The sequence below is a fragment of the Epinephelus fuscoguttatus genome, linkage group LG20 (genome assembly GCF_011397635.1).
Source record: "Epinephelus fuscoguttatus linkage group LG20, E.fuscoguttatus.final_Chr_v1".
Lineage (NCBI taxonomy): Eukaryota > Metazoa > Chordata > Actinopteri > Perciformes > Serranidae > Epinephelus > Epinephelus fuscoguttatus.
Window position 1 is genome coordinate 18,188,738 of NC_064771.1, and position 22,457 is coordinate 18,211,194.

The 22,457-nt window shown below is 42.0% G+C and overlaps 1 protein-coding gene across 1 annotated transcript; it reads left to right on the plus strand.

The window, feature by feature from the left end:
• The first annotated feature begins 305 nt into the window (after positions 1-305).
• Positions 306-19,503, plus strand: LOC125881059 (transient receptor potential cation channel subfamily M member 4-like). The gene is made up of 28 exons (XM_049563985.1): positions 306-569; positions 3,645-3,706; positions 3,823-4,000; positions 4,270-4,450; positions 5,501-5,670; positions 5,930-6,107; positions 6,786-6,850; positions 6,951-7,184; positions 9,266-9,368; positions 9,960-10,081; positions 10,207-10,503; positions 10,621-10,722; positions 10,847-10,975; positions 11,061-11,190; positions 11,472-11,617; positions 12,559-12,671; positions 13,129-13,245; positions 13,383-13,432; positions 13,546-13,784; positions 13,946-14,061; positions 14,231-14,363; positions 14,460-14,634; positions 15,075-15,240; positions 15,341-15,522; positions 15,650-15,782; positions 15,872-15,944; positions 18,686-18,779; positions 18,955-19,503. The coding sequence occupies exons 1-28, from the start codon at positions 507-509 to the stop codon at positions 18,984-18,986; spliced, it is 3,783 nt and encodes a 1,260-aa protein (XP_049419942.1). The 5' UTR covers positions 306-506; the 3' UTR covers positions 18,987-19,503.
• The last annotated feature ends 2,954 nt before the right edge of the window (positions 19,504-22,457 follow it).

Below are 22,457 nucleotides of genomic sequence, written 5' to 3' on the forward strand. Positions count from 1 at the left end.
AGGCAACCATGACAGTAACAAATTGGTCAGTGCACATTGCACAAGCTTCTGTCTTCAGTTGTCATGTCTGCTACAGCGGTGTTAAAATATGTGTCATCAATGACCAGGGGTATTTTCCTCCTAACTTCACCACATCAGATATTTCTCACCAGGAGATGGGAATCAAAATCTATGTTGTAAGGGTATCATAATCAGCACTGACTCAGATCACACCCCAGGTATGAAATATCTGTGGTTTTGGGTGGCCCCTCCTATTTTCAGAGTTTGGAGGCCTCCTGTAAAAAACCACACCCTCACCTGTGCGGAGTCTCTGCTCTACACCTTGTTTCCTCTCTGGCTAGCTGCGGAGAAAAGTTTGGAAATGGCCTTTTCATTGATTCACGCTCATTCAAAAATGCAGCAATCCAGGAAATGAGCATTGTCACTGGAAAATGGTCAGGAAGAAATCCTGAAGTCGTTCCCCCTACTATCTCTTACTGAGTGGAAGAGAAAGGAAAAAAAACAACATGAGAGACACAGGAGGAGAAGGAGGCGGCGGAGACCAAATCTGTAAATCTGAGAAGGATCAGGTGGGTAGGCTTTTTATGTTGTGATATCATTGCGGTGCTTTGTCAGACAATTTAATAAAAAGGAAATTTACAAAGTGGAAGCGGTGAGGAAAGTTGCGGCTGGCAGTTATCCCGTGAGGTTCTGAGTCACAATGACGAGCGGTGGTCAATCTGCTTAGGGCAGCACGTATCTAATGGTCCTTTGGGGGTTTAATACTCACTGTTAAAGAGTCTTGAATGACCGAAGCCACTATAGGGTTGCAACTGTGCGTGAACCGCCCCGCAATTGTCCCTATTGTAGCTAAACCGAGCTACGGTCTGCTCATATCTGTTGACACGGTGTGCTTGTTAAACCGGCGGAAGTTAAGCTAGCTTAAAAAGGCACTTTCGACCGTTTAACAACGTAACTTCACGCTTAATGGCTAACATTCCGGTCATTGTTAATAACTTAAGAAAGGCTTCGGTGACTCAATTTCTAACTTAGTCGTTGCTTAAACGTTTACTTGCGTTATCTCTGACGGTAAAAACAAAGGCAAGAGCACACCCATTGTATGTTCAGTAACAGTTCCCTAGCGTTTCATAAGCTAACGTTAACTATATTTAACGTTAAGCTAACCTAGTTAACTTTGTACGGTAAGGTTTATGCTTTAAATTGAAGTTTTAACGTAAACAGACATGGCCACCCTTAATATTATTAACACCGGCATCCAAAAGATACAACCAAAATACGCTATAATATAAGGTAAAACATGTCTTTGTTCTAACTGCAAATACTTGAACTCGACAAGCACAGGTGTTGCTAATAATATTAATCATGGCTGCATTCCATTTAGGTGTGCCAGCCCCAGGGCTCTGGTGTTGTGCCGCTGGCTCACTGACAGCGCTCCCTGGCACAGCTAAATGGAACGCAGCCATCGTGTTAGCCGTTGATGTGCTTTTCCTGATTATACTCAGTGGCGTCCCCAAGGAGGACGTGCGGTGGGGCATGATACAATCACGGCCCCCTCTCCAGTGGCCCACCCTGGTGAAAATGATGAGAGGCTGATATCACTGCTTTAATTAAGAGGATTATTATGACGCACTTGAGGCATTCATAGCTTGATGGTAAGGAGGCTAACTAATGCGCTAAAGTTAGGCTAAATTTGGACAAGGGAACAACTGGCATTTTCAAAGGGGTCCCTTGAACTCTCACCTCAAGATATTTGAATAAAAATGGGTTCTGTTGGTCACCGGATACCCACGAGTCTACACTAAACTTGATTAGTTTTGTTTTCAGTAAATGTTTTGTTCCTTACAGTCAGTGAACTTCAAACTAAAGCTGTAAATTTGTCTTTTTAAGGAAAAGGACAAGCCTATTTAAAGAACAATGAATCACCTGGCGTGTATAGATATGAGGGATGAAATTGAATTGATCAAACAAAGATCTTATTCTGAAATATAAACGACGTGTAGTCTCCTATTGCATTCGAGCTATGGGATGGTGAACATGTTGCTGAGCTTTAATTTAGGGAACAAGTACAGTTGGTATTTTTTCTTTATAAGCAATGTTTTTATGTGTATTCAAAATCATTATTAATTGATTAATTGATTGTTAATGTTACCAATGAACGATTAAGGAAAGTGCTTACAATTTGTAACCCTAATTGATATATCTTCCTGAGACCTGAACTTTTGTTTAGTATTCATTTTTAATTTCTCCTAGCTATTTGGGATTAGTAGGACCTGATAAGTATGAAAAAATAACATTGTCAACAATAATAAAGCCCCATTGTCCTCATATGAGACAATAATTAAGTCTCATTGTCCTTGAACGTGACAATAATTAAGTCTCACTGTCCTCGAACGCGACAATAATAAAGTCCCAGTGTCCTCAAACAAGACAATAATTAAGTTTCACTGTCCTTCAATGAGCTGATGATAAATTCCCAGTGTCTTACAATGAGTACTTCCTAATTAACAGTGTCTTAGCTTGTTACTGTTGCTAAAATTGGTAAAATTTGTTGCAATATCAAACTACAAACATTATTAATTATAAATAAATGTAACAGTTTTAACCATTAAATGTGATCAGGTTTTGGACCTTGCCGTCTTTGTGTCGGGATCGGCTGCAGACTGACTTGGCAGAGATGGCTGCCATCTTGCTTTTTACATGGATTAGTGTATTGTGCTCTTACTACCACTAGATGAGACAAAAAAAGGACGAAGACAACAGGTCTAAGTTAAGCAGAATGGAGTTTAAAGTCCAATAAATCCAAAATGTAATGTCCTCATATGAGGACACAGGGTCTCAGGAGGATATAACGTATTAAAACAGGATTGATGTGGAATTCAAAATGTTACTTGTACTGGTATTCGTCTATGCACATCAGATAATTACTAATATTAGCTGTAAAATAAGAAACCAAATCTGTATGTGATTCATTAACTCTCTATATTGACTTAGTTTTTAGCCAGCCTTTGTACTTCAACTTCATAAATAGATTCCTGACATTCAGTTACAGCATTTTTGGTGTGCCACCTTAAGATTTTCAGTGGCCCCATCTGGCCCCTATGAAAAACTTCTGGGGGCGCCACTGATTTTACCAGTCAAAATGTCCTGTGAGACATATGTATTCCCATTATCATATTTCTGTTGAGATGACAGTGGATTAGATATTAATATTTTGAATATATATTTTATAGTACATCTTTAAATTCAAAGTTGTAAAGATAGAACAGTCCAGTTTTAAGTTGTAAAAAAAAAAGAGTCCCTTGAGGCTCCTTTGTTTGACAAGTTGGTTTGTATTTGTACTGCAAAATGTACTGTATGCACTAATGATACCTGCACAGGAGTAGCCTACGTGTCCACCACACACATGCACGCAAACTCGAGCTGAATCTTCAGCACCGTGTCAGAAGTCACAGCCAGGTGTTCAGGCACTGCATATCTCACCAGTGTAACACCTCCTCCGAGCCAAAGTCAGTGTTTCTCATTTAACAGTTTCCTACACCCTGCAGCGACATGAATTCCAAGCGCAAAAGGGTAGGGATGGAGTTAAACCTTTTAAACAGCGTGTCTGAAATTTCAGTGTGTTAACCTGTTGAAAATGTTTTCAGAGTTGGATCCCCAAAATCATCAAGAAAAGAGTGTGCACCACCTTCGTAGAAGATTCTTTCAGGTACTGTGAACTCTGCGGAGCACATTCCTCCGTGATAGTCACTCTATGTTTACTGTTGTGATGCATCAAAGGATGATCGTGTTTTCACATGTATTATCCTCTCACCTCTCTCTCAGTAATGGCGCGCTGTGTCAGTGTGGGGGTGCGAGAGATGCCCATGGCTCTGTGGCTCTCGGTGACTATTTCAGCACAGCGATTGTTAACCACTGGGACAGCGCCCAGCACTCCTCTGAATACCCAACTGATGCTTTCGGAGAATTGCAGTTCGCAGGAGCCAGCAAGAGGCATAGCTATGTGGGTGGCCTTTCTGTTTGACTGATAAATGTTCTCTGAATGGCTCATTAAATGCTTCATCTCTTTTCTTTAACCGACTGCTACACCTGAACAAGCAAACATAATATACTGACAGTGAAGTCACATATCTGTACTGTGAAGCTCCTCTGCTTTATCGTAACTTAAGCATGTGTTTTGATACTAAAATGATCACAATTTATCATTTTTAAGTCAAAGTTTGTTGTAAAATGTGATCAAATATCCATTTTGTCTCTCATGGGGACCCTCAGTTCCTGCGTCTGTCATGGGACACCCCCGCGTCTATGGTCTACACCCTGATGACAGCCCACTGGGGTCTTCCTTCCCCCAACCTGGTGGTTTCTATAGTGGGCGGAGAAGGCAGGACAAAGGTGAAGACCTGGGTGCGGGAGGTGCTCAGGCAGGGACTGGTGAAAGCCTCACAAAGCACAGGTAAACATGTAACTCTGAAGTAGCTAAACCACCACTTCAGACATGGCTACGAATGTGAGTCATAGGTTACATGCCAGTTGTGAAATCCATATACGCTGTTTACACTGTAACTGTTAGCTTTAAGTTGTGAATCACTTTGTCTGTGGTCAGCATGTGATGGCACATGTTCCCCTTGACTTAAAATACATGCTTTGACTGGCATCTGCAGAGCTTAAAAAGTCTTAAGAAACATGGGCGCAAATGCTTTGGTCTCTTTGAAGCTATGTTTGCTGCCTCATACCGATTTCTTTCTCTTTCTCTGATGTCAAATGAATTCCAGACACTTTTTAGAGCTGCTACTATAACTGGTTTGTTAGCCTCATATGAGCACATGCATTTCAGTTTTGCGTGTTTTTGCTCATGTAAAAATCTTCACGTACAGTCCAAAGTTGCAGGCATTTCCAAGTGACTAATAATGATAAATGTTGAATCAACACTTTCTTGGAAGATGCAGAACCTCGTGGTGGACTTTGCGGGAAAAACACAGCTGTTACAAACTCTAGTACCATTGCACTTTATGGCTCTCGGGGGTCCGATCCTAATTCGGTACTACAATGGCCATTTCCTCACGACTACCGTGCCAAGTGCAGGTGGCAGAGGATTATAGCGATCTCCTGTCATTTGAGGTCATTTAAGCTGTACTCTCAAAGGCTGCGGACCAAAGCAAAAGTAATTAGACTGGTGTAAAAACATGCAGGTGTGTTGTTGATACAGGCTGTGGAAGGACAGTGTGTATCATTGCAGACTATTTGTAAATATTATGTAAAACGACATGCTTTCAGAAATTAAAATATAGATGTGTGAAATCATATTAATCTAACATGAAATAAAGAATATGTCAGCCAATCTACACACAGCTAGTACAGCAGTAATTTAACCATTTTCCAGGCGCTGAAGTTCAGCTTTGAACTGCGAAACTCTGCCATGACATTCCTCTTTGTCTCAACAAACTACAAAAACCAAGCAGTTTATCTTTTCGTCTCACATTCCGTGTTTGATTGTTGCACCCAGGTGCGTGGATCCTGACAGCAGGCTTGCGTGAAGGCGTCGGCAGGTGTGTTGGAGAGGCGGTGAGAGATCACGCCACTGCAGCCTCATCGGTGTCCCTCAACAAGGTGGTGGCGCTGGGCATTGCTCCCTGGGGCCTGGTGCACAACCGACAGCAGCTGATCAACCCTCAGGTTGTCACGCACTATAGTTACAAATATAACTGATTATTCCAAATAAAAACACAAACATACAGGGCCCTATCTAACACTCGCGGCGTACAGTGCAGTGCAACTATCATTGCTAGTTTCAGACCAGTGCAAATGGAAAATGTACTTGCACCCATCTGTGTCCCCATTGGCATGTAGGCCTTAAAATTGGGAGTAAGACATAGAGATTGAGCCATTGATTCAACAAAAACCTGCCGTTTAACCTGGATTCTTCCTCTTCCAGGGCAGCTTTCCTGCTAAGTACTACGTCCAGAACACGTCCCGGGACTCCTGCTGCCTGGACAACAACTACCAGGCCTTCCTCCTGGTGGACGATGGAAGTGTCGGACGCAGAGGAGGAGAGACGGGGTTCAGGGCCAAACTGGAGGACTACATCTCCCACCAGCGCACAGGCATCTGGGGTGAGAGATGGGATAATAAAATTAAATGTCTCGCATTGTATGTAGAATCGTAGAGGTGTAATTGCTCTCCATGGACTCACTGAAAAATATGACAGGAAGTAGGCCTCATAATTATTGTCTTGGTTGTTTTGTTGTTCCTTGGAATTTCTGGTAAAACTGGATATGTGAAACCAGTCATTATGCAGATAGAAGAATAACACATCACTTTCATTTGCTACTATTGTCTCTGGTTCCCCATACTAATATTCCAAGGAATGTATCTATTTGTGTGAACTGTATGTAAAGAAAACTAAAGATGTCTAAACTGTACAATGCTCCCACAACTGTAAAATTGCTGTTTGGCCCTCTTGTGGTGATTTTTGGTTAGTGCATGTGACGATAAGATGAACCTCAGGTATGCCCTGGACGAGAGAGCTGCTGCATGCCACTGCAGGAATTTCAAACATGGCTCCTCAACATGTAAAATCAAGCAGAGATTTGTCAAAAATTTAGCAGGGTGCTCTGTCTGTGTCTTTGCCATCTGGAAGCTCTTGTGTCACAAGAAAAATATGCAGTTTGATTGTTGTCAGTGTGTAAACATAATCAAAATACCTGCATTAAAGAGAAGTTGGTATAAGCAAAGATTTTACCAGTGCACACTTGCGAATTAACTGTAAAAATGTTTAACTTGTTTTTTAGGCAGCGGCAGCATTGACATCCCTGTCCTTTGTATGCTGGTGTCTGGGGAAGCCAGCATGCTCGAGGTTTGTTGATTTCCACAAAAAAATAATTAAGTTAGTTTTTATATTATGCCTTTGATTTCCATAAAGAAATGCCTCTCTCTCTTCCCCTAATTTCTGTCAGAGAGTGGATCTCTCTCTGAAAAACTCCATGCCCTGGCTGGTGCTGGCTGGCTCAGGAGGCCTGGCCGACTTCCTGAGCGACGTCTTGGCGAGTCTGTCGTCAGCCACGGTCGTCCAGTCCTCTGGTGAGGGAGAGGGCGAGGCAGGCCCCAGCGTGGATCTTAAGGACAGAGTGGCAGATCGGATTAAGAAGCACTTCCCGTCTGAAGCGGACTTGGACAAACTAGTTGAACGCGTGAGTGGTGTGTGTGTGTGTCGTCATCGTGTGGCTTTTGACATGCTAAACAGGAAGAAGCTGTATGCTCAGCAGCTGCTTGCTTAGATTGCCATGCAATAGAACATTGATATTCATAGTCTCAGAGGCTTTCATATGTACTTTGTGGCATCTTGACCTTTCTTTGAATGCTCTAAGGTCAAGATTCCAACTTTACTCACGCAGGATATTTTGCAGTATCGTAATGGGCAGGTTGCCAACAAACTTGCTGTGTGTATTTCTGCCATCCCAAGTGGATGAAGCCTTTATTTCTTCTACCCTCAGGGCAAGCTCACATGTTAAGCCTTGCTGCTGCTGCTGAGGCTCTGAGAACAGCAGGATTTATCAATATGCCGCTCATGTCACCCAACACTATAATTGTTGCATGTAATGAACATTTATTCAGCCGCCACTGGGCCTGTAAACTTCAAGCTACTCCTTGTCCCAGCACATTCCTGAGAGCGCTGGCTGTTATTTAGCTGTTCCTGTTGCTGTTTACAATTACCTCACTCACAAGCTGTTGTTTGGAGGTCAGTTTCAGTTTTCCCATGGCGTAACAGGACTATTTTTGTAGCACAACAGACTGTATGTAGCCAATTACAATTACATTTAAAAAAAAAAATGCCTTTATACTGATCCACATGATCTCCTAGGGACATATGTTGTCAAACAGCCTCCCCTAAACCACTCTTACAGAACCTACAGGGTTACAGAACTTCCAGCGGCAAGCCAGCATCAATGACTTATTGACCACATGCAACGGCGTATTGTGTTCGACATAGAGGACGCTCTGTACAAACGTAAACTGCTCAAACTAAGATAGATATTTAATATTGTCATCCAGACGTTAAAAAGTGTAAAGGTTACATTGTGTTTAGTATCAAATATACCCTTCTCTCGTTCCTAGAAAACAGTAGATGTCATCATTTGATTGTAAAGCATTGTAAAACCAAGCAGATTTTATAACAGTATTGTGAAAAACAAGAAGATCTTTTACAAAGAAAAAAGAAATGAAAGAAGAAGTGAAAGAAATGCCACAAAAGCAGCTTGGCATTAAGTTCTATTTTTAAGGTACACTATGCAGGATTTTGTAAACACACTTGTAAGTCAGATTAAAAGGAAAAGCCAACCCCAGATTCACGTTCGTTTGGCATTTCGCTTCACTATAACTGCATTTTTTTGCCATGCTGTGTCTCTTGGATGCCCGCTGCTTACAGTCTGGCACCTGGTTGCTACCTCTTTATAAAGCCCTGACCTCACCTGGGCTCTGTGGGGGTGCATGCCCATACACACGCCGAGCATAGACTGTAAGAAACTACAGGCAGAGTGCAGAGTCTCTGTAGAAAAAATACGCCACCACACTCCTAGTGGGACATAAGTGATTGTCATTGGCAACAGGATAACACACAATACTCAGCTGAACAAAAGCAGCACATGCAGATCAAATGCAAGTGATAAAAATAAACATGAAGAACATAAAATGGAAGTAGGGTTTTCCTCCATGGTTACGAAAAGTTCTGACAGTTCCTGTTTCAGAGAGAGAGAGAAAGAGAGAGATTGATTCGTCCCGAAGCTTGGTGTTGCACTTACACCCTACATTTTAATGAAGGCGACTACAAACAGCTGCACTCTGCGATGGAGTTGGAGTCTCGGGGGTCCAGTTTGTGTGATGGAACATCATCAACACTGCATGCTGCCTTGAAAGAGTGTGGCGGGTTATTGACTCTTCTATCAGTGTCCTAATGATTATTAAATCTTTAATGTAATCAGTGGTGTGAATTGTTATCTGTTGAACTAGGTGTGGCTGGATAAACACTTGTAATCTTATTCTTTTCTACTCATGGGTCGTGTTGGTTCTTAGATTTAAATGCCCTGATACAATCTTGAAGTGTCAGACACGCTGCTCACTCAGCATGAGGAGGCATCCACTTAACTATATCAGGGATATGACAGTACCCTTTGTCACCAAGTCTTTCTTTATCCTTATGCGTGTCCTTTTTAATCTCTTTCTCAGCATCACCAAGTGCTAATACAGCTGAAATTCCTGCTTTTCTTGTCTCCAGGTCCTGAGCATCTACCAGAACAGAGACTTCATCACAGTCTACCACGGAGAGCAGGAGGGCCCAAATGAGTTTGATACAGTCCTGCTCAAAGCGCTGGTGGGAGGTACAACTCATTCCTGTTTTGAAGAGTGCTGTTTTAAGAGGCAATGGGTCTTTGTTTAAAGGGATAGTGCACCCAAAAATGAAAATTCAGCCATTATCTACTCACCCATATGCTGATGGAGGCTCAGGTGAAGTTTTAGAGTCCTCACATCACTTGCAGAGATCCAAGGGGAGAGGGGGTAGCAACACAACTCCACCTAATGGAGGCTTACGGCGCCCCAGATTCAAACGTCCAAAAACACATCATTGAAACCACAAAATATCTCCATACTCTAAAACTTCACCTGAGCCTCCCTCGGCATATGGGTGAGTAGATAATGGCTGAATTTTCATTTTTGGGCGCACTATCCCTTTAAGTTTGTGGTGTGATTTTTGTGTTCCCCCCCTTTTTCACCAAATATTCCATACACATACTGACAAATACAAAAAAGTAGCAACAGATGTACAGAGGATACTAAAACACAAAAGGGTGCACTAAATTGGAAAAGTGGGTAAAAGATCAGCATCTCAATGATTTGGATCATTCCCTCATTCTTGTTTTTCTTGTTGCCTTATTCTCGTCTTCTTTATTTTCTATTTTTGTGTTCTTTAGCAAGTAAGCAGCGTGCGTCAGTGGATGCCAGCCCTTACAATGAAGAGCTGAAGCTAGCGGTCACGTGGAACAGGGTTGACATTGCCAAGAGTGAACTCTTCAATGGAGACATTCAGTGGAGGGTGAGGGGAAAGAGAGAGAGATCCTACCACTGTAAAGTAGATGAATAATGTGTGTTGTGTTGTGTTGGTATGAAATAAGTGAGAATGTCTTGACCCTATACTGACATGTTTATCCAACCCAACAGTATGAAGACTTGGAAGACTCCATGACGGACGCCCTGGTCAACGACAAGCCTCAGTTTGTGCGTCTCTTCACTGAGAACGGCCTCAACATCCTGGACTACCTGACCTACGGCAGGTTGGAGAGCCTCTACCGCTCGGTGGCCGATGGGACGGTGCTTTACCAGCTGCTTCAGCGCCGTCTGGCGGAGCGGCTGGGAACTGCAGCCCCCGTGCCGACGTCAAACCTGTCGGACTCGCCTTCCAGAGTGGCAACAGAGAACATACAGAGTGGCCCGGTGACGGAGATCAGCCTTTTTGAGGTGTGTTGTGAGGGAGACCGCCATGCCTCACATCTACTTTTACAATCAAAGAACCAAAGAAAACACATTTTTACACGTACACTTTTGTTTGTTTGCTCCTCCACCCCATTTTCTCAGGTTTCAGGGGTGCTGGAACTGTTAATGGGTGACGTCTGCCAGCCATTTTACTACGATGCTTTGGGCTTAGAGCAGATGACATCCAAGAGGAGAGCTCTGAGGGTACTTTTTTTTTCAATATGTAGACATCTATTAAAGCTAGTGAACTGCTGTAGGGCTTGTGAAGACAACAGAGAATGACATGATCAAATTGAACCCTCCTCCCCTGCTTCTCTTCATCCCTCAGCGTGCCAGTAAGCTGCTGCGAGGAGACTGCTTGTATCGGGAGAAGCGCTGCCTCTTCCCCTGGGCTTCTCTCTTCATCTGGGCCGTCCTCCAGAACCGCAGCGAGATGGCCACTTTCTTCTGGGAGATGGTAAAAACCTCTGAGACTTACAGAAAGCCAAAATATGTTCTGCTGCTTTTTGAAACCAACAACAGGCCTTTGCTGTTTCTTCCAGGCAGGGGAGTCGGTGCTGAGTGCTCTGAGTGGCTGTAAGATGCTGAGGGAAATATCCAAGCTGGAGGTCGAGACTGAGACCAAACTGTCCATGAAGGAGCTGGCCCAGAGGTTTGAGAACCTGGCACACGGTGAGAGCATGAACGCACCATCCACCAAAGTTTAGTTATACAAAATAGCTGATAAGTAAAAGTGCAGGAATGATGATGAGGTATTAAACTTAACAGCCTAATTGCTCTAGTGTTATTTGGCCACTCCTTGTTTTAAAATTGTGTAATGAACCAGTGTTTCAATGGGTAGGTATTTAAATTCTTTGTCAGATAAAGCGGTGCATGCATGCCCACTGTATAACGATTATAACTGATTTTCAGAAAAAAAAGACCAAACTTTCTCTGCACTTATCTCTCCTCAGACGTCTTCAGCTCTTGCTATCGGAGCAATGAGAGTCGCTCGTTCACCCTGCTGATCAGGAAATCTCCAGTTTGGGGTGGCACCACTTGCCTCCAGATGGGCATGGGTGCTGACGCACGACTTTTCTTCAGCCACGACGGAGTACAGGTGTGTCACTGTTTTCACACCTGTGTGACTGTCACATGACAAGACAACAATGGAGCCAAGTAACTGACTTTATGTAGGCAGTATAACCAGTTCTGTTTATGCTTGGTCCTTTTTTAATGTTTAAAACTATAACTCAAGTTTGATAATCCAGGTTTTTTGGGCTGAAGCTTATTTCTTTTTTTAACTTAGAAAATAATTAAAGAAGTTAAAGCCTTCCTTTTTATTAAAGTAGATTCTCTGCCGATGGTTAACTTGTAGTAAGGAGCTTATAGAGGCTACATTCACACTGCAAGCTTTCGTGCTGTCTCAGGAAGGTTAACATGGAGGCCACTGAAGTTAGCATTTGTGGTTTCATTTATATGTTGATGTGCAGTTGAAGCCAGTGGATTTGTGAGCAGGTAATAATGAGGACAAGGATGAGGATGAGGATGAGGATGATTTAATTTGCAGTCAGAGTCAGGAGTGGTGGGATCGTGGCGTGAATGGTTTCACTGAAACAGATTTCATCCCAAATTTCAGGAGGTCAAGGGCTACTTTCAACTGTTTTCCATGTTTGTATACACAGAGTGACTCCAGCCAGCTTGGAATTGTGACGAACTTCGATCTAGAGTGACATAAAAGTCACATGAACTCAGATATGACTGATATTCAGACAGAGGTTGCACTGCAAAAAGATCAGATTCCATATGATTTATGTGGTTCACACTGTTGTGAAACAAGATCTGAGTCAGTATGATTTGGGCCTCTTTTGCCTGCAGTCTGATTGTAGCCTAAGTCTTTTCTTCTTTTAATTAAAATTGTTACTATGACTGCAAATAACAGCACTTGGGCATGATTAAGGAATAATTGCGTAATCACTACACATACAACAGAGCTGGCTTTCACAGAGAGCAAACTGATTACAGTTGATGAAAATGGTCTAATGCTCTCTTTTCCTTCAGTCTTTGCTGTCCCAGATCTGGTGGGGGGACATGAAGAGGAACACAGAGGTGTGGAAGCTCCTGCTCACCTTCTTCTGCCCCATCCTCTGCTACACCAACCTCATCTCCTTCAGGTAAAATCCACTCTAGTACTTATTTATTTATTTATTTATTTATTATGCTTCTGCGCCTGCGATAGCCATAGCTGGAGGCATTCTGTTTTTGGGTTGTCCCTCCTTCCGTACATCTCTCCCACTTCTTGTGAAAGCAACATCTCAAGAACGCCTCGAGGGAATTTCTTCAAATTTGGCAAAAACGTCCACTTGGACTCAGCAATGAATTGGTGAGATTTTGGTGGTCACAGGTCAAAGGTCGAAGTCAGTGTGACCTTGCATCCATCTCATTTTCGTAAACAAGATATCTCCAGAACGCCTTATGGGAATTTCTTCAAATTTGGCAAAAACGTCCAGGCATGGATGTAAACTGTAAGAGAAACTTGCTGGTGTGCAAAGGCGTACAGCCTCATTAGCATTAGCTTTCAAAAGATTCAGATTTCAGGTCTGATACTTAACAACAAACTCCACCTCACAGGGAACAAGAGGACCATCACCAAGACGATGAGGGGAAGCCTAACGAGGACGGGATGTGCAGGGACAACGACAGCCTCTACGGCACCACTGTCTTCTCTTTCTCGGACATCAAGCACATGTATAAGTCTAAATAAATTCTAAAGTGATTTGGTTTGTCAAGTGGCGACAAACCAAATCAGAGTTTTGAATGGACATGATTTCAAAGGGACTGTTTTTTCTGTTGTGTTGATTGAAAATATGTCATTGTTATACCAGTGAAGCTGACGCACAAGGACCAATCACTCCCAGAACAGCAACCATTAAAGGTGAGTCCTCTTTAAACGCAGCACCTTCTAAAAAAGATGCATAAATGAATATTTTAAGCAGCCGTGACGAATGCAAGAAGCTCCTAATCCATGTCTGATAACCTTCCCTACAGGCATACCCCAGTCACGCAGACCACCAAAGCGTCCGTTCATAGTGTCAAGATGGCGAGAGTTCTGGTTTGCACCCGTCACCTCATTTTTGGGCAACGTCCTGATGTACTTCCTCTTCCTCCTGCTGTTTGCGTACGTGCTGTTGGTGGACTTCAAGCCCCCGCCGCCTGATGGTCCGGCCATCACTGAGTATGTGCTGTACTTCTGGGTATTCACCATCGTGTGTGAGGAGATCCGGGAGGTAAGTGCGGAGACATCATGCTTGTTTCATGCATCTATGTCACATTTAACCACTGCAAAAGCAGATATGGCATAAAATCACTTCACACAAACAGCATTTATAAAGTATTTGGCTGTATTTAATGTTCTGTTTGTTTATGGGGTTTTTTTTTCTTCTCAAAGACGTTCTTTCTGGGGACGATGAGTTGGCGTCAGAGAATGAGAGTGTACATTCAGGATGTGTGGAACAAGTGTGACCTCACCGCTATCTCGCTGTTCATCGTCGGAGTAATCTGCAGGTACGGACAACAGCTACACACAGGACTGTCTACAGTGTATATTACTACAGGATTATGCCAAAGTCGTCCACAGTATTAGCTCAGCTGACAGCCTTTAAAGTGCAGTTATATCAAATGACCACTAGACGGCGGTGTTATCATACTGTATCTGCTTCCCTATGTGTTTTAGGATGTTCAAAGTGTCATACGGATTTGGCCGGGAGTTCCTGTGTTTGGACTACATGGTCTTCACCCTCCGTCTCATTCACATCTTTGCCATTCACAAACAGCTGGGACCAAAAATCATCATTGTCAGCAAGATGGTGAGAAACATCACCACAAGTTCACATCATACCAGTGATTCTTAGCAGGATGTTTGTATTATAATGATGGAAAGACAACTGTTTGCTCCTTTTCAGATGAAGGACGTCTTCTTCTTCCTGTTCTTCCTGATGGTGTGGCTCATGGCATACGGAGTAGCCAATCAGGCTTTGCTCTACGCCTACGACCCGAGCTTAGATCGCATCTTTCGCCGGGTTTTCTACAGACCGTACCTGCACATCTTTGGACAGATCCCTGTGGAGGAGATGGATGGTAAAAGGGCATCTTAAGAGAATAAAAGTTACAGTTTTAAAGTAGTCTAAGAATAATGTTGCAGCCTGTACTGGACATTTTTTCATATCCATTCCATTCCATCACTGTTATTGTGACGTGATAGCAGATTTATTTGATAAGTAGACATGTACAATATTTTTTAAAGTGCTGCAGTTGGTCAAGAAACTAGATTTTAGATTTACTGTACTTCACCTGTACTGTGACTGATTCCTGTATATAATAGCAGAAAAAAAAAGTTAAATCACAAATGATGAAATTAAAGACAAACTAACAATGACAGTGAAAAAATAGTGAGAAGAAAAATAAAATAAGAGCTGATTTATACCGTACCAAACTCACACATGTAATGGAAAAAAAAGGAATAAAATGAAAAGATGGGACATATTTTAATCTTCTCTATATTTTTGTGTCTGTTCCAGTTGGAAAGACGTGGGACATGGAATGCACGCACAACATTACAATGATCGAGAATGGTGCGGAGCCGTGCAGGACGATGTATAGTAACTGGATAGTGGTCATTCTGCTGATTGTTTATCTACTGGTCACCAATATCCTGCTCATCAACCTGCTCATCGCCATGTTTAGGTAAAGAATAAGATTAAAGTCAGTCAGTCAGTCTGTCTCTGTGACCTCGCTGACACTATCACTCATCTCAACTCTCTCTGTTGCCTTTGTGTCCACGCAGCTACACCTTCTCTGAAGTGCAGGCGAACAGTGACATCTACTGGAAGTTCCAGCGCTACAACCTGATCGTCCAGTACCACTCCCGTCCCTCCCTGGCTCCTCCTTTCATCATCCTCTCGCACATCAATCTCTTTATTAAGAGGCAGATCCGCAAGGTGCCCTCTGTCAAGATCCACCACTTTGGTCAGTAGCGAGTCGAATTAATGTAACATCAATTACATCGCCTTCAGCTCAGCTGTTGTGGTTCCTGCTTTGTTCAGGCTGACATGAATGACAGCAGTGATAAAAAGCTTTTGCCTTCCTCTGTTAGTATTACAGTTAAAAGGGAAAGCAGCCAACAGGCTAATGACGTGGGAAACCATTCAGAAGGAGGACTTCCTGACCGCCCAGAGTAAGATCCAGAAAAGCAGCGATTCAGAGAGGCTCAAACGGATGTCTGTCAAGTGAGCACATCTTCCCAAACTAACACCGCACCAGCAAAATTACCTATTTTCTACCTCCATCATACTGAGGTGAACGTGTCCTTTTTTAGGGTGGATGGTGTGCTCAAACACGTGACTGAAAGCAGAGACTTTGAACACAGGCTGAGAGCTCTGGAGAATGAGGTAAAACTAAAGAACACTTTTCAAACTGAGCTCATCATCTGCGGCATTTGTGTCGCTCTTGATACTGCTATAAAAGAGCCCGTCTGCTCAGGCAACCCCTCCTGTGTAAGGGTTAAATAAATGTCATCCATCACGATATAGCAGGGCTGGGTGCATCATGACAACTACAACACTATGTTCTGATACTGATATCACAATGTGTGTTTATGTATGGGAAAATCACATACTTGTTAGGACAATACGCTTATTTGTTCTGTTGGTGAGAATCAGATAAGAAGAAAATTACCACTCTCGTCTGTACAGTAAATGTGGAGCTACTACACAGCCCACAGAAGGTTAGAGTAGCTTATCTTAGCTTAGCTTAGCTTAGCTTAGAATACTGAGGGTAAACAGCTAGTCTAAAAACAACAGTTGACTGTTTTAGCGAGGGTTATGTGCCTGACTATTTCTTGACCGGGACCAATAACTTCCTGGAATCTCCGCTAGTTGCCTGGCAACTGCTCAGAGCCAAGAAATGTGCATTAAACATACATTTTTCTAAATAAAGAGTATATATGGTTTTGGATGCAGAGAGCTGTAATTATCACGTCACTTCCTGAGAGCCTCGTAACCACAGTAACCTGGTCATTTAAAAACACTTTTGAAACTATATTCAACCAGCAAAGTGAAATCTCACATTTCGTGCATACTTACACTTAAACTGAAGCGGTATTGACATCACATTCCCTGAAGGCACTGTCACTCATGATTCCACACCCCTCTCAGTTGATGCCATGCCCCCACGCCACATCAGGATCAAAAGTCTAAAACTCAAAAAACAGATTTGAAAGTGAAAAAAAAAAAAAAGATCTGAAAGTGGGGAAAAAAAAGATCTGAAAGTGAAAGCAAGATTTGAAAGTGAAAAAAATGAGATTTGAAACTGTAAAAAATAAGATCTGGATCTGAAAAGATGAAACATGCAACTGAAAAAAATAAGACCTCAAATGTTAAAATATATATAGAAGTGAAAAGTGAAAATAAATTCTTCATTCAAAAGAATTACCAAAGTGAATCAAAATTATATTTAACCTGAAAAAATGTTTCATACACTTATTTTTATTTTGAATACATTGTTGTATTTTTCAAAATTCAAGATTAACACATGAATTTTCAGTTTCAAATTTTATTTTTTCAAGTACAAAACTTTTGACACTAATGTAGCTCCATAAAATATTATGTTAGTATGGAATTACTTATTTGGTTTTAGTATGGATTAAAAACAAGGTATAATATATGTTTCTCTTCCTGTTAAACTGATTCGGAGCTGCCATATGGATGTACATATGTAGCGCACAGATTACGCCACTAGAGGTCAGTCTCTGTTCGTGCAATACAGCTGAGCTTAGAAAGAAGCCAACTGTGAGAGGTGAAAATAACATTTACAGGACAAGTAAAGAAAAATGCCTCAGAGGTCTCCTAGTTAATCAATTAAATATGACTCTATGGAATCATGAAAACATCGCCACATATAACTTTATCTTAAGACGACATCTTACAACTGCAAAAGCAGTCTTATTAGCCACATGCTTTTATTCAGCTACTAGTCTTCCACCACCACCTTAGACTGAGAGCCAGGTCCCGCCCTCATGGTGTTTCTGCTACCTTTTTATCATTACTATTTCCTGTTAGCCTGTATCGTGGGCCATCACATGTTGATAACAAGCACCTCCAACTCGGGGCTGTTTGGTCTCAGGGGGCCTAATTTTTCTGGTAAAATTATGTGAATGCAAATATTAGGGTGCTACATCAGCATGAATAGTCATACAAGTATGAAATTTGGCAAGGAGTTTCCTGAGACAAAGGGGAAAGTAGAAAAATAAGATTCTGGGGCTTGCTGCCATTTTATTTCAAAATATTGCACACAACAACCCCCCCCCCCCCCCCCCCCCAAAAAAAATGACTATCTGTTTGACAAATTTTCATCACTTTGTGTTTATATTACTAATTTCATTTTGAGCCAAGGTTGACCTTTCTGTCTTGAAAATTATACTTGCTTTTGCCTAAATTTGTCACTATATTTGTATTTATATCTATAAATGCATGATATTCTATGGGCCGTAAGTATTTTAAACCAACAGGACTTCTCTAACTTGGCTAGTTGCATGTTATACACATATCAATATAGGCTTGACGATGTCATATATGCTACAATAACTTCTATCACTTTCAGCTTTAAGTTTTTTTGTTTGTTTTTTTACTCAAAAACATCATGTACCGCACACCCCAGTGACATGTAAGGACGGCATGAAGGTGTGAAAAAATAGCTACAGCCCAAGCCAAGTATAATGTGTGAAGTAGTAAGATGCAGAGGTGGTGATAGCTGGATTTGGTTACCGTTACACAGAGCAAGGCGAGCTGTTACACCCTGGTACCAGTCCTTATGCTAAGTTAAGCTAACTGGCTGCTTGTGGTAGCCTCGTATTAACAGGCACATATGAGAGTCGACCTCTTAGCCTGCTCTCTGCCATAAAGCAAATAAATGTTCCCAGATGACAAACTTTTAAGGAAATGCCTGATATTAATTGACCATTTTCAGCTCCAAAAACTCTTCTGCTTGTAGCATTAAGACAAAATCCCACAACATGATTGCACTGATGTTCAAAGCTTGGGAAGTGTCGACACAAGGCCCCAGCCCACTGCATGGCATTATTGTTACTGTATTCTAATACACAGCTTTCTGCTCTTTTGATCCTCCTCCTCAGATGGAGTACTGCTCAAGTGCTCTCAGCTGGATCGTGGATACTTTGGCTCAAGGCAGCACATTCAAACCCCCTCGGCCTCCACCTACGCTTAGAGGTACAAAGTCAGATCATGCAAGTTTCTTTCCAGGAACAAGTGAAACTACATGCTTAAAGTCATGGGTTTATTTTCACCAAGCTTGCGTGACTAGTTTTCTCTTTATGTTTAGTGCCGTTAGCCTCAAGTCATTTATACTTAACATGCTTTGTAACATTTCTTCCTCTTCACACAGATTCGTTCCCGTCCTCTTCCAATTCCACCTGATTCAGCCTCTGTGGTGCCTTTACTTGCTCAGGGTCGGTATAAGAAGAGATTTAAACGCTTTTACCTCGGCTGCTCCCCCAGTCGTACTGTTTGCCAGCCACGTTCATCACTGGACTCTGTTACGGAATAGTTTTAAATGTTCTCAACTACAAAAGCATGTAGCAGAGATCACTACTTGTTGCAGTATTGATTACATGCCAAAGCTGATATTTTACGGGTGCAATCAATCTTATAAGAATGCCAAAGTCAAGTGTATATATTTATGATGTGGCATGATATATTTTATGTTTTGATTTCCTATCATGTCTTTACTGCTGTTATTTTTAAGGTTTTTGTAGAGGTTTTTACTGCGATATATGATATAGTTAACAGGGATTACATTGAATGTCACTGATGTGCATGTGCATATTGTGATACTGTTGTGTTCAGTTACTTTCTGGCAACCTTAAATGTTGAATCATGTATTTGTGTTGCGACATTACTTTATTCTGTTCAATAAATTGTATATACGGTGTAATGAATGAGTTATTTCTGTTACTGTTGTGTAGGGAAATTTTCTTATGCATTTTTGCTTATCCTGTTGGGGGTTGCGGGAGGGCTGGAGCCTATCCCAGCTGACATTGGGCGAGAGGCAGGGTACACCCTGGACAGGTTGCCAGACTATCACAGGGCTGACACATAGAAACAGACAACCATTCACACTCACGGCCAATTTAGAGTCACCAATTAACCTGCATGTCTTTGTACTGTGGGAGGAAGCCGGAGTACCTGGAGAAAATGCTGACATGGGGAGAACATGCAAACTCCACACACAAGGGCTCCCTTTTGCTGTGAGGCGACAGTGCTAACCAGTACACCACTGACACCCGCCAAATAACGGTATTATTTTTTTTCTAAATATAGCGATTTTGATAAAACAGAAGTTTTTAAATTAGTCTGTCACAGCAGAGATGGAGTGCTTTTTTTGTATGATCCAGAGATACATTCTTCCTAAAAGTCATGTGACTCTGAAAATACTGCTTGCAAAGTTATCACCCTAAGAGGCCGTTTACATGTACACGGTGATTTTGATAAACGGAGACATCTTCCTTCGTTTGTGTCCTTCGTTTACACGCAAACGGAGATTTCTCCTCTGAAAACGAGTCTTTCTAAAAACTCCGGCCAGAGTGGAGATTTTGGAAAACTCCGTTGGCGCGTTTGCATGTAAACTGAGATAAACGGAGATAGACGGAGTTATAGGCAGCCGACGTCACAGTATGCGCCAGAACTTGCGCCTGTGTCAAAAGTGCGACCTATGTTGCTATGGTGACAGTGGATACATGGAAGGCTTGAGCTTCTCGTTACACTGCCACCTACAGGTTTGGCATGCTCTTGTGTATATATACATGGGTAAGTGTAAACGAAGATCTTTTTGAAAACGGAGACGGTGAAATGTCCGTTTGTGAAAATAGCCGGCCAAGTGTAAACGGCCTCTGAGACCTCGTCAGTCCCCAGAGGGTGAATGACGCACACCTAGGTGTAATCACTCACCTGATTCATGTGTGATCACTGAATGTTAGGAAGGGCTCTGGCCTTGCCTCTGTAGGACACATTTCGGAAGGATCCTTGACTTTGAGAAGTACCAACAGAGAGGTGCTGAGAGAATCAATAAGTTGCACACAGCTCTACAGTGAAATGAGATTTTGCCTCTTTTAAACAGTCAAATTTGCAGTTAAGTTGCACTTGATTGGACAAAATTGCAAGGTCGCGCAGAATTCACAGGGCTGAATTTGCATTGAAATCCTAGAGTGACTGAATAATCAGTGTCAGTTACAGGTTAGTTAGTTACAGGTGCTGGTATTTGTCATGTATCCCCCTGTTCCCAGTCGGCATGCTAAGCTAAGCTAAGCTAACTAGCTGCTGGCTCCAGCCACGTATTTAATACACAAATATTAGAGTGGTATTGATCGTCTCATCTAACTCTTGGCAAGAAAGCAAATATGTGTCCTTCCCAAAATGCTGAACGAATCCTTTAATGATGAATAATCATGATTAATGTCCGGCCCTTCTTGTTTAGCTTATGAAACACTGCAGGCAAGAAAGAAATGAAACCTGGTACTTTCGTGTCAGGAGTAACACACCCTATGTCTGTGAAAATCAAGTTGGTACAATGACAACTATTTAAATGCAAACTACATGTGGCACTAAATCATGCAAATTTAACAAGAGAATCACTGAAGCAAAGTGTGACTAGAACATAGGAGTGAGATAGTTGGGTGTACTGTAAAGAGAAGAGGATATGGATAGTTTAAAAGGTGCACCATGGTGCTGAGTTTCAGTTTGCCAGAGCTCTATTGAAGGTCACATAGTGGAGCGAGGCTATTGAAGGAGCCTTTACTGTAAATAGCCGGCTGGGCCACCTGTCAATCGCAGCGGCAGCTCACACCGAGAGAGGCGGTGTCATCACTTTCTGCCTGGCTTGCCTTCTCACTGCATGACGGCTGCATGTGCAAATATGTACCCGTGTAAGTGAGCATGTGTGCAGTTTCTGAGTTTGATTTAAACTCGCCTCATTTCACACAACCTGCAACACCACTGTGTCACATGCCCCATCCTGTGTCTCTCACTGGTCTTCCTAATGAAATCCCTGTGATAAAAACATTCTGTGCCTCACATGTGATGCATTTCTTTGCCGTGTCAGTTGCTGCACATGTGCACGTCGCCATCATCTCCATTTCCGTCTATTTACATCCATTCCATACATCATCCTGACATGTTCTCCTCTGCTTTGAGACTGGCAAGCAGATACTACCAGCACTGTTGAGACTGTGTCTGGGAGGTGTTGGTTTAACCTCATGGTTACTTTATAAGCCACTGTTAAAGGGTGCATTATTACTAATACTACTGTTTGTAATCATTTCTATTATTTTTTACCTCCAATGACCCCTTATTAAAATGTTCAGTAGAGTTGAGTGCACATGCAGTCCTGAGTTTCAGCCAGGTTTAATAATAGATTTAATTAAAGAGAAGAATGTATTGGTGCGCCTAATTACAACTCCAACGACTTTATTGGGCAGAGTAAACTGCAAAAGTCAGAGGTGTGGGAGTTGGTGAATACCATCGGTTCTTCTGAATGTGTCTCATTTAAAACTTCTCAAAGGTGCACTAATTGAGAAAAATCAATCCTAATAAACTGGCTTAAACCCTGTACCACCTACTTTGGTATGGAATAAGTTTGGAAATATTTAAAATGAAAAAATTGGGAAACAAAATCTTTAAAGTCTGGAATAAATGGATTGAATTTATGACCTCATTCTGAGCAGACTTTGTACAACTCCATTAATGTTTCATCTTCCTTTCCCCTCCTTGAAAGGAATGATAGAAATATACTCCCTTAGTACTAAGGTAATGCTTTTTTTCAAGTAGGGGGAAAAAAAATACAACTTTTCTGTCATTTATTTTAATTCTTCATTATTTTATTTCATATTATTT